This window comes from Marmota marmota, unplaced genomic scaffold (genome assembly GCF_001458135.2).
Source record: "Marmota marmota marmota unplaced genomic scaffold, marMar, whole genome shotgun sequence".
Lineage (NCBI taxonomy): Eukaryota > Metazoa > Chordata > Mammalia > Rodentia > Sciuridae > Marmota > Marmota marmota.
Window position 1 is genome coordinate 7,344,469 of NW_026000076.1, and position 16,332 is coordinate 7,360,800.

Genomic DNA, 16,332 nt, shown 5'->3' on the forward strand with positions numbered 1-16,332 from the left:
GAGAAATCCATATTGCAGGATTTAGAGCATTTCTTTTCCTACCAGGGATAAATTCAGCTTCATGTTAAGTTTTATTGTTGAAAACCCCAGGTGGGGGCCATGCGGGAAGGAGTTTAATGGTGGTACATTCCGCAGCTCTATCCCCAAGGGGCTGTAGATCCAAAGGCTTGTAATTTGAGATGGTACAAACATGAGCACATGTGTACAGATCAGGCTCCAAAGCAAAGGGCCTTCCAGGTGTTTTTCCCTTGGAGCTTTGTTTTTGCATCATATCCTGGTGACATTCCTGTCTCCTAAAGCCAGACTGTGCTATTGCCGGAGAAATCATCCTGGGTGCCCTTTCTTACAGATTCTGACATCCCATGGGGGTAGAAGGGATGTTCAGCTTAAGGACAGAATAGATCCTGTAGTGCCCCAGTCCCACAGTCTGTGGGAGTTTGTCCCTCTTTGCAGCTGAGAGCATTGCGGAATTCCCTGTGGGACGATAACAGAAACCCTTATGAGCCAATGGTGTTGGTGGAATAAAATCTCCCCACTGCGATGTCTTGGTCCCAGGCTATAATGTTACCCCTTAATTCCCTCTGCATCTTTACCACTTTTATTACAGCTGAACACACGCTCCTCATTAGTACTCTGGGTGATATGGGGAATCAGAGCGCTGGAAATTATGTGGAATAGGTACCAGATGTTTGTGTCAACTTGGTATGCATTAGTATCGAGAATGCTTGCAGATCACGTTTATTAAACGTGAAGATTACTTATGATGCTTTCCTCTAAACAATACCCTCCCCTCATTATTTTACTCTGTGTCACAGGAGGTGTAACATTAAGAATTTCTTTGGGGATAGATTAAATTTAAAGTGTGTACAGCAAATGCATCTGTTCCCAAATGCTTTGTCTGCATTCTATCAAGGCTTGGGGCTGGCCCGCAGCCAGCGTGGACGTGGGGGTTCTGTAACTGAGATTGGAATGCTGTGTTGTAGTTAAAGGACATAATGAAAGGGTGAGTCCATTTTCATTTTTTTTCTTTAAGTAGAACTGGGAATTTAGATGTTGATATTATAGTCAGATCTTTGAAATGTTTCCCATGTGTCCGGATAATCAAGCATTAGTGAAAAAGACAAAGAGGACATTTGGTAAAAATGAGAAAGGAACTTGTGCTTCCTCATTGAGTTTATGAGGTCTTTTAAGTCAACTAAAGGTTACAAGTGTGAACTGAGAAGTTTATTTATCTTCTCAGACCTGAATTAATGTTTACGGTTGGCCTGTGAATCTGTTCAAGCATCCCTAAGGTGAAAGACAGGAAAGTTCAAGTCGAAACCAGGTGGTACTCTGTCATGAGAAGAACCCGGACCTAGAATGTGATACATCCAGGTTTGAATTCCCTGATATCACTTACTGGTGCAGTGTGTTCATTGGTAAATTCTTAACCTCTCTGAGCATTAGTGTCCATCACTCTAAAATCTGGGCTTTAACACTGTCTTCTTGGTAATGTTTTGTTGAGAGTCACAGCCAAAGAGGCCCCAGCAAACTTCTAGCTGATTGGCTCACCGCGGCCCCAGCAAACTTCCAGCTGATTGGCTCCTCTGCGGTGATGCTCATTGGGCTGTTTCCCCGCCCTTTCAGACCACGGAGCTGCTCATTGGGGGACTCTTTTGGCTCTGCCCATGCAACCCAGCCAATCGGGAGAGCGGTTGAGAGGCTGGCCGGAGGAGCCGGTGGTGGCAGTTGGGCCCTGAGGGAATTCCTGAAGAGCTTGTGTGGTGGGGCATGTGCGTTCAAAAAATAAAGTTCCTTTCTGCTTGACAAGTGGCTCGTGAATTGTGCCCAGCCAGACTGCGGCAATGTTTCAAGGACTAGAAACAATGTGTGCAGAGGGTACCCATGATACTCCTCCACAACAATAGTGCACCCCTGGCTCTGTCACACCAGACCTAGTTGCCTCAAGTAGCCTAGCTGCTGAGCAGGCTGATGGGTGGGAAGCTAACTTGATGCAGGTGTCTGGTTGGCAGTGGCCTTCTCAGGGTGTCTGTCTCTGGCCTGGGATACCTGGTAGCTTTCTTCTACAGGGTTCACTGGTGTCTGTACTGTCTCCAGGTCAGCCAGGGTTTCAGTCAACAGAAGTCACATCTTGTGGGGGGATGGGATCAGGTGTCCGTCCTGGTGGCTGAGAGGGTGTAAAAGCAGGAAGGACAGAGCTTCGCTGCAGGTCAGCAGGGAAGAGGTCAGTTCAGACAGAACACAGTACCCAGGAGGACTGTGAGAGGTCAGATTTCCCCAGGAGCCAGGGAGCCAAGAAGGATAAACTTGGTTAAGACCATAGAAAAGCCCAATTTCTTTAGGAATAACCCCAAAGAATCCTGGGCAGGGCGTATACTAGATGCCCAGAATAAGTAGAAATATCCAGATTGGGAGGTAGCAATGAGGTCTGTCTCTGAACGTGAGCCTGTATGTGCCTTGTGTCAGGAAGCACTTTACTGAAACATGCACCCAGCTCTGTGGCTTGCAACAATTTACTTATAGTAGGAATAATAATAGTTTTTCTACTCACTTTTCAGAGTTTCCATGAGGCTTCCAATATTAAGTGTCTATAATATGCCTTTCTTTTAGGAGGTAGAGGAGATTGGCCACTGACTGAGCCACACTCCCAGCGCTATTTTGTATTTTATTTAGAGACAGGGTCTCACTGAGTGGCATGTTGCCTTCCTTTTGCTGAGGCTGGCTTTTGATCTCTTTGTCCTCCTGTCTCAGCCTCCCAAGCTGCTAGAATTACAGGTGTATGCCACTGTGCCTGGCCTATAATATAATAATAAAGGCAAAGGCCTGAGTGTTAGCAAATACTGTTGCTCTCAGCCGGGATTTGTTTCTTCTTCACTTGGTCTATTGCTCTTTACTGTGGTGAAACAGTTCTGTCATGTTGATTAGGATCTTCACCAGTGTGCTTTCGTGCTTGCTTATCGGTCTCATGACACCAGAATGGATTGGATTACGTAGGGAAGAGCACATTGTGGGGTTCCAGCCTGCAGCCTCTGAGGCTATCCTGTGGACCTGTTATTCAGCAGCTCCAGAGTGCTCCGGGCACCACATATATGAGTAGCTGACTCACGCAGGGTTGTGAAACATGTTCTCCTGGGCTCTGGTGCCTGGGAGGTGCTGCCCTTGGGCCAAGGAAGTCCCTGATGCACCAGGCCACCTTGTTTCCTTAGAAATGTGTGGTAGAGCCTGTGGGGCTGATCACTGTATTTCCAGAGAAAGCTTTTCTAAGTGGAGCCTGATGTAGTTTTGTGTGGGCAGATTGCAAGGACCCACTGTGAACCCAAGGGCAAAAATAGCAGGTGAGGAAGGCAGGTGAGATCTTGAAGATCAGCTGTGGCTAGGCAGAGGGACAAGGAGGTTTGGGCTGGTTGTGGAGGTGGCAGGCTGAAGCTGGGGATCTGAGGTGTGGATAAGGGAGACAGGGGATCCTCCAGCTACCTCAAGAGGGTAGAAGAGCGTTCAATAAGAGAGGACGGCAAGTTTGTGTTTCCTGCTTTCTGTGACAGTTGAGGGTGGGGAACCCAACTGATTGATTCTTAGCAACTTAGGACTTGATTCTTAGCAACCTCAAGCACTTCTTCATTTCTCGACTGATTTCCACCCCCCTTTGGTGTACAATTGAAGCTTTGGCTTTTAAAGAACAAAAGGAAGACCTCTAGGATAGTCTCCTGCTCTTGTGAAATCCATTAGACATGGATCACCTCATGGTTCTTTCTTCTCTACTCAGTAATGTTGGCGTGTCCACTATGTGAGGCTTACTGTGTTGGGGGAAGGTGTACAACAATAAACCAAATGGCGGTCCATTCTTTTGTGATATTTGCAGTCTTTGGGAGAATGTAGATGTTAAACAAATAATTATGCAAATAGTTGTGTTCATCAAATTACATGAAGTGCTTTGAAGGGAAGTAGAGAGTACTATGAAAGTATGGAAAAAAAAAAAAAGGTATCTAACATAGTGAGAGGCAAGAGAAGCTTCCTTAGACAAGATCAAGCATGTTCAGGTTGGTATGGCCGTAGAAGCTTCCTTTGGAAATGTGAAAAATGAGCAGGAGTTTGTCTTTCCAAGGCCCAGGAGGGAACAGAAATGGTAGGGGAAGTGTTCATGGAGGAAATTTGGTATATGTGGAGGCTCCTGGGAAGGTTGTAGGTTTGACGAAGTAAAAGAAGGAGAGTATATTAATGAAGATGGATTAAGCTGCCAGTTCCAGAAAACTCCAGATGACTTTGGACTTGAATAAGAGAAGAGTTCATATGTATTTCATGTATAAAAAAGCAGTCCAGAGCCAGTCGATCCAGGAGTTCTGTGTTCATCAAGTACTCAGGCAACTTCTTAGTGCTTTGGCCTCCTCAGCATATTTCTTCAATCTGATGGCCAAATGGCTGCTCTAGCACTACTGTCACATCGATATTCCAGTCATCAGGAAGGACAGAAGAATCCATCTCTTTCCCTTCACAAGGAAACTTCCTGGAAGTTCTCTGTGTCATCTCTGGCTATATCTCAGCCAAAATTTTGTCACATGGCAATACCTTGTTGAAAGTGGGGGCTGTCTCCTTATTCTAGCCTTAACTAACAGTTGGAGAAAAACGAGAATAATTGATATTGGGAGACACTCGAACAGGTTTATGCCTCAACCAAAAATGGCTAAGACACAGTGAGCAAGTTCCAGAGTTTTGAGAGATGAGGCCCAAGTAGGAGGCAAGGCCAGATCTGGAAGGACCCATGGTGAGATTTCTGGATTTTGCCTGGAGAGCAGGGAGAGATCACTAAGTCCTTTTAAGCAGGGCAAAATCTGACTTACAGAGTTTATTTTCATTTTATCTTCTCTCTTAAGTTGTATTCACCCCACCATTGGTACATTCTGTACTCTTTGTACATAGATCCAGTTATTTTTTTATGGTAAGTTCTCAGAGGGAAACTGTTGGGTCAAAGGATATGTACTTTTTTTTTTCTAGACTTTTGATATTATCGAAAAGTTAGACCTGTTTGCTTTCTCAGAAGTGTATGTTTTCTGGGGCATTTTTGGCCTGATTTTTTTTAATAAGCATCCCTTCCCCCTCAACATTTTTGTGTGAAACATTTCAACATACAGAGATGTTGAAACCATTGTACCGTGAACATCCAGATTCCAGAATTAATGTTTTGCAATAGATTCTTTATCAAGCATCTATTCATCTATCAATCTGTCTTATTTTTTTAGGTGCGTTTAAGAGTAAGTTATAGCCTCAGGATACTTTACCCCTGCATCTGTGATTCACTGAGCTTTTCTTCTTTTTCTTTAAGTTGGACTAATACTACCTCTTTACGGTGTGTTGGAAGGATACATAGCACCTGTCATTGCCCAGCACATAATAAAAACTTATTAAATGGGAGAAGTTTCTTTATTGTTTTTACCAGAACAGTCTGACACTGTGTGTTGAACTGTTGAAGACAACTTTTCTTACATACTCTTACTGATGGTGATGGATAATTCCTGAAATTTTTGTTGAGGTTGTTGTCTTTTTCACATATTAATAGCTAGATCACATGTTGTGTTATTTTTTTCTTTTTCAAATTTGGAGGGAAGACTTCAATAATAAACTTCAAAAACTCCAGATGGTCAAGAGCACTCTATGCTGAGTGTGTCAGTCAACTGTCCATTGCTGCAACAAAATACCTGAGATAAACAACTCAAAAAAAGGAAAGTCTTATTTTGGCTCGTGATTTCAGCAACTTCAGTCCATGGTGTCTTGGCACTAGCACTGTGGCCTGTGGCTACATAGAAAATTCTGGCAAGAGTGTGAGTCAAAGAGTACTGCTCACCTCATAGCAGCTGGGAAGCAAAAAGAGACAGTGAGGAAGGGTCCAGGGTTCTGGTATCTCCTTCAATGGCATGCCCCCACTGACCTAACTTCCTTCCACCAGGCTCTATATCCTAAAGGTTCCAGCACCTCCCTCTAGCTCCACAAACTGGCAACCAAGACTTTATAGCACATGGGCCTTGGGGGACATTTAAGATCCAAACCATAACATTGAGTATATTTAAACACTGACCTCAGAAGGTCCTTATAAAGAAATGCTGTCTTACACTTAATCAGAGTATGCTCTGGGGCATTGCTTTCTCTCTCTTTTTTTCTGATCTTGAACTGACTTGTATTACCCACGGATAGAGCTCAGCCCAGAAAGAGGGGTTCTGCTCTTCCTGGATTCCAGCAGAACAGAGAGAAAATAGGCTCTGAGGCAAAGAATTCTTGCCTTCTTCATTAAGGGGGTTTTCCTCTTTGGGTTAGATCTTGCTGTCTGATTTGCTTCCTATTGAGTTTTTACTCTTGCTTTGTTGTAGCAATGAGTCCATATGGTGATTTTTTTTTTTTTTTAAGGAGGATCCTGGTGGGCAGTGGTGGCATCAGAAGGAAGAGGACCAGTCAGGCGGATTGTAGCCCTTTTTGCAGATGTGTTTGGGTCAAATGACAGACTAATAAGAGCTTTGCACACTCATACAAAAAATGAAACTTAAAAACATTTGTATTTGTGTTTAACTTGTGATTGTTGCAAATTCACTTCAGAGGGGTTCCCAGTGTAAGTAGCTCTGACCAGTGTGTGTCCCCGGAATTGAGTAGGAACAGAAAGACTTTCCCTAGTGTTTCAGAGTGTACCTAGAAACGTGCGTGCCTCCCGCCATTGCTGCCACAACATCTTCCTACCTCCTGCTTTCTGAGAAAGCAGCTGGGCACAGTCCAGCGATACGGAGTGGTAGTGATTATTTGAGAAGGCACATACTTCATTTCAGACCAGATTGCTATTATCAACCTAGATAATTTCTGTGAGTCCTGAAATAGATTTGGCCCACCCGGTGGAGTGTCTGCTTATGACATAGTCGTGAGGTATAGGAGTGGCTAGTTCTGAACTCCATTGTAGATTGGGGCTGCAATCCTAGAGAATACTTTTATTATTTAAAAGTCAGAAAGAGCTCGTTGGAATGCAAGCAAGTCTTTTTATATGGATTCTATTTGAAATGGAGCTGCGTGTTCAGGTTCCAGGCTCCTCAGCTATTGAATGGGGATAGTAGCAGCAAGCTCACAGAGGTGTGTGAACATGAAGCATTATAGGGGTGAAGGGGAATTCCTCACTGTCCTCTGAAGGTTCTGGAACAAACTGACAAAGACAGACTAAAGAGGAGAAAAGGAATGCAAATTTATTATTTTATTCTATTTTACTTGCAGTATTGAAGAGTGGACCGAGGGGTGCCCTAACCTTGAGCTATATCCCAGTCACTTTTATTTTTTATTTCAAGACAGCTCTTGCTCAATTGGTCTCAAACTTTCTATTCTCCTGACTCAGCCTCCTGAGTTTTTGCAGTTACATACAAATTTATTAACCTGCAAAATGAAGTTGCTTCTAGGACTAAATGGCGAAAAGGGCTAGTCTGTTCTTCTGAAATCCCAATCTCTTAAATTTCTTTTTTTTTTTAAATTTTTTATTGTTGGTTGTTCAAAACATTACATATTTCTTGATATATCATATTTCACACTTTGATTCAAGTGGGTTATGAACTCCCATTTTTACCCCATATACAGATTGCAGAATCACATCAGTTACACATCCATTGATTTACATATTGCCATACTAGTGTCTGTTGTGTTCTGCTGCCTTTCCTTAAGTTTCTTTTGGATGATTTTGATATATATTTGATTTTCTAAATTCCCTTTTAGACTCACTAGTTATCAATGTATTCCTCTGGATGAAGGACACCTTCTGTTTGATTTGTGTTGAATTCTTCTTCTCTTGAAAGAAAGTCAGAGATAAATGGAATAAATTGCTTAAAGTCTCATTTAGTTCTGGAGACAACTTATTTGTAAAGACTCCTCTAAAGGGTTGGCAGTGGTTTGATCATCCAGAAACACCCACTTTGAGGTAGACTTCATTGCTCTGAGTGGCTCATGTCTGTGATTCTGTCTGCAGGTCCAGAGCCTGGTACCCAGTGTGAGCTGTCTCCTGTTAATGCCTCCCATCCCGTCCAGGCCTTGATGGAGAGCTTCACGGTCCTGTCAGGCTGTGCCAGCAGAGGCACGACTGGGCTGCCACAGGAAGTGCACGTGTTGAACCTGCGCCCCACAGACCAGGGCCCAGGCCAGCCGCAGAGAGAGGTAGGTACTAGTGTCGGCTTTCAGCCCACCATCCACTGAGTCTGCAGAGATGCTTTTCTGAACATAGAGTCCTTTTCTTCTCTTCAACAAGGATGCTCATGTATGAACACAAGAGAGAGAATAGCACTTAGAATAACAGATGGCTCCCAGAGCTTAGAATAACAGATTGCTCCCTGGCCTAGTCAACTTTAAGCTTTCTCTTTCTAGGGATTGCTTGGCTGCCTCCTTTCCTGGCCCTCCATATCAGGAAGCATGTTTGTATGAATTTTCATCTTCTAAGCATGACTGTGAGGAAGCAAGGTGCCATTCTCTGTAATTTTAATATGTCTCCTCATTCTCACCAGTGGCCTGTCTTTCTTCTGTCCTGCTTTGTCTTATGAACCTCTTCCAGAATGAGTCAGGGAAATGGGAACATTATGGAATAAAGCTATCAGCACTTTGTGTTTCTGTGAAAAGACCTGAGGGAAGTTTCTTATTACTGTCCATGCAGCTTTGCAAAGATGGTAGAGGCCTCAGCCTCCATTGCGAGGGTGAGGATGAAGATACAAGCCCAGTGCTAACAGTATTTGCTCTGTTCTCAGCACTATTTGAGGCACTCATATGCTACTTCATGAAGCTCTATCATTTTACATGGGAATAAGCAGGTTCAGAGATAGCTCACTAGCTCAGGGTCATCACCTTCAGAGAGAAACAGCCTCCACTTTCTCGTGACCCATGGCTGAGATCATGGGTGCAAGGTCATCATACTTTTTTAAGAGGATGGACTTCCCCCAAGACAACATGCAGTTGTTATTCTTTCTGTTTTTTAGCTTCTATGTCAGAGATGTCATCACTCAGGTATTATCTCTCCAAGGAGAATGAAACCACAGTAAATCCCAATCACAATGAAGCATAGGAAAACTAATGTGGAATGGAATTTATCTTTGAGCTTTCTCTTGGTCAAGAAAGTAAATTTCCAGAACCACTTGTCTATGTGCTATAACCACCCTGTCCATCTGGGGGGAGTAGGGACAGAAGAGGCATGAAGTATCTTGAAGGAAAAGCAAACTGATTCTAATCTCATGAAAGTGTGCAGAGAGTTGGCTCATTTCAAAGACAGATCGCCTAGCCTTTCCAGCTCCATTGGAAATTATTGTTAATACTCTTGGTTGCTTGCCATTGTTGCTGCAACGCATATTTCAGGTCAGATTTCTTTATCCCAGTAATGTGTCTTTAATTCTTAACTTATGGGGGAGAGTTTGTGGTGGGAGGGGAAGGAGAGGAGGAAATGCAGCTCCTACCAGGCGTTGCTGACTCCAGCAGTTCTTCAGCAGCAGTAATTACTCATTTTATATATGCCTCTCTCGGAGGAACCGAGAAGGGAGAAAGTCCAAGCTGTTACAGAAGCAGCAACAGCCGAGAATTCTTGATGTTAAATTGTGCGGTACTGTTGTTGACTATGAAAATAGATTCAGCAAGACTACTGGAGCAAAAAGAAAAATACCTCAAGGAAGGACAGCAGAGTTCTCCCACACTTTTACTTACTATGTTACTTACTAAAATGGAATTCATTTTAGGACATGGCAGGGCTGTAAAATTAGGTGGCATCAAGGGACATAGTGCATTTGGTGTGAAAAGAAAGAGGGACTACGTAAGATAATCCCAAACTTGTTTGAAAACTGCATCTTTGTGCTCTTCAATATTTGTAGAGCATGTGTATAATTTGGGGCTAGTTATTTGAAGATATTTCTGAGAGGAGGCGACCAAGGGAAATTACATTATTTCCTTCTTTGGGGACCTTTAAGGATTAGATGGTTGTTAGTTCAATCCTGTTTGAAAACATGATGCTGGGATAGCTGATATTTGGAATTTCCATCAGGCTCTGAGGTGCTGTCATTTCAAAGCCCTCCAGGTATTTTGTGTATACAGAGTAAATATAAAGGACGACATCGGGCAGAGAATGAATGAATTTGTTGGGGGGTGGCAGGATGCGGGTGGAGAAGTATTAAATACTACTTGTTCCCTTCAGAGATTACTATGGAGAGAAATTACTACAGTTGTGCAAACAGTTTTGGAAAAAAATCTTTTGAGCCATGTAACCTAGCAGTTCTATTCCCAGGTTATATACCCAGTAGAAATGAAAACAGGTCCCCACAGAAACTTGCCCATGAATGTTCATGTTAGCATTATACATGATACTCAAAAGATGGAAACAACTTGAATGTCCATCATTTGATGAATGGATAAATAAAATGTATATTTATAGAAAGGAATGGAGTACTGACATATGCTATAACACGGATGAACCTTAAAAATATTATGCTAACTGAAAGAAGAGAGACACAACAAACCCTGAATTATATAATTCCATTTTTGTAAAATTTCCAGAATATACAAATTTATAGAGTCAGAAAGTTAAATGAATGCTTGTTTAGGATAGATGGGGAAAGGAGGAAATGGAGGTTGACTTACTAATGATTATGGTTTTTTGGAGGGTGGGGGGTTAAAATGTCTTAACATTCAGTGGGGTGATGGTTGCACAACCTGAAAATATAATAAAAACTGTTGAATTATATTTTAAAGGGTGAATTTGATGGTATGTGAATTTTATCCCAATAAAGCTATTCAAAAAAATCATTCAACCTGCCAACGTGTTCTAATTAGCCCATAAAATGTACCTTGGCTCACTTCACTTTTTTTATACCCAAATTGCTTCCTTCTCCTCCAACCTAAACTCACGCAATTCTTTTTGCTATTCTCAATGGATACCTTTTTTATAGATATGCTATAATACGGGCTGTGCAAAAACTAACAGCTGATTTGTTTGGGAGCAATAGTAGGAGGACCAGAGTCAGCCTTTGTTTAAGGCAAATAATTTTGAAGATGAAATAAGTGCTGTTGCTTGCAATGTAGCAGAATTATCATGTTGGTTCCAGACCTCACTTGTGTATGACTGATGACTGCAGTAGTTGTTTTTCACAGCGTCATCTTTGAATGTGAGGGAATTATTAAACCAACCCCATTTCCCCTCAGTTTGTGAGTGGTGCAGGATTATCATGAAGATCCAGGATAAATCATGCCTTCTCTAACATTTTACTAAACTCCTACTTCCCAGGTGCCTTAAGGTCCTTCAGCTGAGAATTTTTTTCTTATTTTCCGGAGTAGAGGAAGTGACAGAGCCTAGAACTAGAAGTAGTAAACACAGCCCGTTGACAAGGTTTAGGGAGGCAGTTATGCTCAAACAAAACTGGATGAACAATTGTATTAGCCAGCAGAGGGTTTGTATCAGAAACACACTTATTACAGCAATGTCACAAGGCCCCCCTCCTTTCCCATTGGCCTTCCTGCTGGGTTCTTTCAGGACAGGGAGACCTGTAGTTGTATTTTTCTTCTGAGACCACACCTCTCATTTGTAATCATTGGTTTTGGAAACAACAGCCCTGGCAGTGACAGGAAACTGGAAAAAGACTCTCTGGCGACTGAGGAGGGCAGAAGAGGATAAACAGCCCTGAGAGATTGGATTTGTCTTTTAGATAAGTGAAGACCTGTGTCATTTCTCACTGCTGCACAAACCAGCTCCTTGAGCCCTTTAACTGAAGAAAGTGCACCCAGTCCCCTCTGTGAGCCTCCGGAGTGTGGAGAGCGGTGCCTGGGTGCCTCAGTGCCTTGGGTGCTTCTTGGTTCCTGACTACGACTGTGCACCATCAGAGGCTTGTTTACAATAGCATACTTTCATTTAGTTGCTGGAATGGCAACAGTTTTGTTTCCTATCATCTAATTTTTACTTGTGATCTGCTTTTATGTGGTCAAGCGAGTCTTTTCTACTTCCAACCTAATTGCTTGCTTCTTATGAAGAGCTGTTGAGGGTAAGCCCATAGTTAGCCACTGCACATGAATTTAAAAGATACAGGCATTGGCATTTATGTATTTGTTCTGACATTAATGGAGGGACTATTAATGGGTGTGCCAGTGCCTGGCTGTAGGGGTGGAGTAAGGATCAGGAAACTCTCTTGACATAGGAAAAGGGCCAGATTTAATAACTTCACTCATCAGAAAGCACGTAACTCCATAATTTTATATATTTGCTTCTCTGTCTCATTCCAAAAGAAGATTTGGGATGGGCTTCCAACAAGAGACATACCAACAATGTAAGCAGAAGTACAAAATGAGAACCAAAGAAAAAAAGAAGAGTGAGGCTTGTTGGCTGTGTGGGTTCACATAGTTGCTATGATTGAGTTTGAAATTTGGCTCTAAGCTTCTTGGCAGGCATGGCCAAATGGGATGTGTGGTTAATCACACATGTGGCTCCAAATTGCTTTTACTTTATACCTTCTCTGAGGACTGTGGCATGAACTTGTCCCCTTCTTGGTTCTTTTGGGGGCAAGAAAACCCACAGTTAGGAGAAAGAGAAGGAAGTAAACACATCTGAAATGTTAACTGTTCTGCGTTCCTCTTAATAGCTCCCTTATCCTACAAATAACAGTACCAGCAACTAGTGGTAGCAGTTGGTACCTGCTGTGGGCCAGCCCTGTGCATGAAGGGTACAAGCTCTGCCAGTCCCCAGCAGCTTGAGGACGTTTGGGTTTGGGGAGGTTAGACAAGCAGATGATGAGTTGTGGAGCTGCCTCTGAGCAGTGTTGATACTACAGTTCAAGCTTTCCCCACACTTTTGAGATGGCCTCTCTTGTACATTCATCTTTTACCTTGTTCTGTCCTGCAAACTCTGCTAACCAGGCCTGTGGGCTCTATCGGTTGGCTGAGACGGCATGTGTCCCAGGGAGGGTTTGGGTTTTGTGCATAGGCTTTCCAATCGTTGGGGTCCTTTCTTATTTCCTTGGTGTTTTAGGGACAGTATTAAGGTTGATACGTGTGTGGCAGTGTTTCTTTTTTTCTTTTTCATGGTTTAGGATTATCACACCGAATGTCAGTAATTATTAAAGCAGGGCTGAGCTCAGGAGCCATTGTGCTCCGTGGGGTTGTTAATTCCCACATTAAATGTCACTGCCAAGGGAGATTTTATCTGTTTTCATAACTAATCATCTCCTAATGCTTTTAGCATCTTTCACAAAAGTGCCTCACCTGTCCTCTGTTTGTAATCCAGTACTTCTTAAGATCAAACTTGCTTTACCTGTGTAGGGGAGAACGGGCACATTAAGAGATTCTCCTTGGGTTGGGGATTTAGCTATGAGAAAGAGTGCTTGCCTAGCATGCACGGGAGGCCCTAGGTTCAGTCTCCACTCCACAAAAGCAAACAAACAAACAAGACTCTTCTTTCTCCTGCTAAAGAAGAAAAAGACTCAAAAACTTTTGGTATTTGGGCTTTGCTATCTGATTTAATATCCTTTCATTTACATTGAGGACTTTGATAGATTTGGAGATCTCTACCTCCCTACCTATCTACTGATATACTTACCTATCTACCTATATCTAGTCTTTCCTCATGTTTCTACAATTTAAACAGATGGATAACTTTTCTGTTTTTCCTTTGAGTTATCAAAATACAGACACTACAATGCTTGGAGAGAGGGCAATGGGTATGTGTCTTGCCCATTACTATTTGAAGAACTGATAGAAGATTTCAAAGCTGACTTTTTGGAAAGCACATGTATGACAGCAGAAACATCAAATGAACATCAGCAAACTTGCTACATTCCTTCTCTATTTGGAGCATTTTTCCCTTCTGCTATTATTCAGGAATGACTTCCCAATGCTAGTTCTGTATATATGCAGGAAAAAAGGGCTATTTATGTTTGTGTTATCTTAGATAATGTATATACTAAGCAAGTGTCAAAGTGAACTCCCCTCATACACAGACGCTGTATATTGTTGAAATTCAGTTTTTAAACAAGAACCCTCTATATGTAAGCAATGCTTGGTGTTTGTTTAAAAGGAGGTTGTTCTGGAATTTGCCCCAATGTGACAGGTAAGATTATCTCTAAACTTACCATTTTGTCAGAGACCTACAACAGATATATTAAATTTCCCCCAAACACTCTCTTTTTTTCCTCTTCTCTTCTACCATCTTTCCCTTTCCTTCTTTCCTTCCCTTCTTCCCCACCCTCATTTGAATGTGGCTATAGAAATTATTTCACATCTTCAAAGGCAATTGACTTTGTCTCTCACATAGGAACAGAGAACTTAAAGGAATAGGTTCCTCTTAAAGAATTGCCCCTTCACATGTTGCTCAGTGCAGTTTGAATGACAGTCTGCTGGGCAGCTTGGAGGCACCCATCCAGGGCTGAATAGGATCAGGGTTTCGGGGCAGCAAAGCAAGGATTTTGCAACAGAGGACAATGCAAGCCAAAGTTAGAACTGGCCACACCAGTCAAGGATGATTTCTAACATGTTGGGGCAAGATGTGTAATCTGAAACTACAGCTAATTCTCAAATAAGGACTCTCCAAAAACTTAATTTTGGAAAAAATGAAATTAATTTTTTTTAAATGAAACTCTGGAAAAAAATGAAAGCAGAAATCAATGAATACTAGTAAACACCAGTGGTTAGCAAACAATCAGGACACAAGCTAAGTAAAGGAGTTTCCTTATGCCTACCAGGACTCTGGCTGGCTATACAGCTTAACCCTATCATTTATCATAGGAATGTCTAGGTGCTATAAAATTGCTCTGGGATAACACACCCCCTGCCCCACCAGGGGGACTGAGCTTGTTTGGACTTTGCCATTTTAGCCTGCGGTAATGTCGGTTATGTTCTTTGATGGCTGGAACCTGAAGATTGGGAAAAGACCTCTTATTATTGCCCCTTCCTCAGATGGAGAAGAGACTGCCCTGACCCCTTTTACAATTTGTCCAGCAGTGTGGTATTTTGTCTTCTTGGAGGTTAGAGTTACAACCCTGACCCTCACTGCTGTTGTCATGGTAACTGCTCTTGATGTTCTTAAATTTCCTGAAAATCTTGTTAGAGATTGTTTCTATAAGAGATCCTCCATATTTGAAAATGTGACTTTTTTGCTCTTAGAATTTTTTTGGAGAGGATTAAAAAAAATCACCAAAGTAAAGAGAAGGTCTATAAATCCAAGACCAGATATGTCAATTGGGCAAATAACCAATTTATGTGAGTGCAGAACGTCACGTTATCCAATTGTGTTTCTCCTTCCCATTGTGTATCTGTTGTCTTGACATTTTGTATGAAAATATAGGGAAACTTACTGCTGATATCTCTAATTTGAAGACTTAAATTCTGCAGAAGTGTTATCACATTATTTTCCATTCTTCCTCTGTGTTTTCTAAATATTTTTTTGTGTAAATTAGATGTATGTTTAATAAGTTTGCTTTTCTTTCTATATGATGAAGAGCTGCGGGTGAACTTGGTCCCTCTGATTGCCTCTGGGTGCTTCCTTATTTCTCTTTTCCTTTCCTATTCAATTTCCTGAATGAATGAACATCTGGGTGTACTTCCCTATCTGCTGCCTGACTTCTGCTTTCTGGGGTTACCTGTGGGTGTCACTGATGTTGCCTATTGACTGCTCATGAGATGCTGGATTGGGGAGGGGCCAGTCTAGTCCCGCCCATCTCCAGAGGGGACCAGTCCAGGGAGTGAAATGGCAAGTTGCTCACTGTCAGATAGGAGCTGGACTGTCACCCAGGGACCCCAATTCCTACTGAAGAGCTCTTTCTACTGTCTTGTCTTTCCCTGTTCCTTATCTTCCTCAATTTTTTTCTTTCTTCAGGTACCTCCCTGTTAATTTCAGGATGGTACATTAGCCAGCTTCTCTGTCTCCCTTTCCACTTGTTTTTCTGTTTCCTTCCCAGCTTTCTTTTTTCTTCTCAGGGTTTCTTAATCGAAGCAGCTGTTTTGTTGGTCCTCTGTTTTCCTGAGGAGGCCTGTCTGTCCTTAGGATTTGGGTTGTCACTTCTTGCCTGTCATCCTCAGAACTCTCCATGGGTTGTCAAGTGGAATGCCAGTCGGGTCTCCCAGTCCTACTTTGAGCTCCTGGGTGCCTGAGGTGTGGTGTGGAGGACAGGCTTCAGATACAGGGTTAATCTCAGCTCTTTCCTTCCCAACTGTGGGGTCCTGGGTGACACTTAATTCTTTAAGCCCACTTTCGTTACCTGTGAAGCGCAGGTGATAGTTGCACTTGTTTAGGGGGTTCACTGATGATTGAGGGGCATTGCTGTGCATTTAGGGCTGGCGTTGTGTGCCTGGCACACACTTAGTGGTCAATGCCAGCTAATG

The 16,332-nt window shown here is 42.5% G+C and overlaps 1 protein-coding gene across 4 annotated transcripts in view; it reads left to right on the plus strand.

The window, feature by feature from the left end:
* Tgfbr3 (transforming growth factor beta receptor 3) overlaps positions 1–16,332 on the plus strand; it is a 186,858-nt gene that overhangs the window by 63,729 nt on the left and 106,797 nt on the right. For all 4 annotated transcript variants that reach the window (XM_015500893.2, XM_015500894.2, XM_048814463.1 and 1 more), the window contains one exon: positions 7,976–8,160. In XM_015500893.2, coding sequence (XP_015356379.1) covers positions 7,976–8,160 — 185 coding nt within the window. The remainder of the gene's footprint in view (positions 1–7,975; positions 8,161–16,332) is intronic.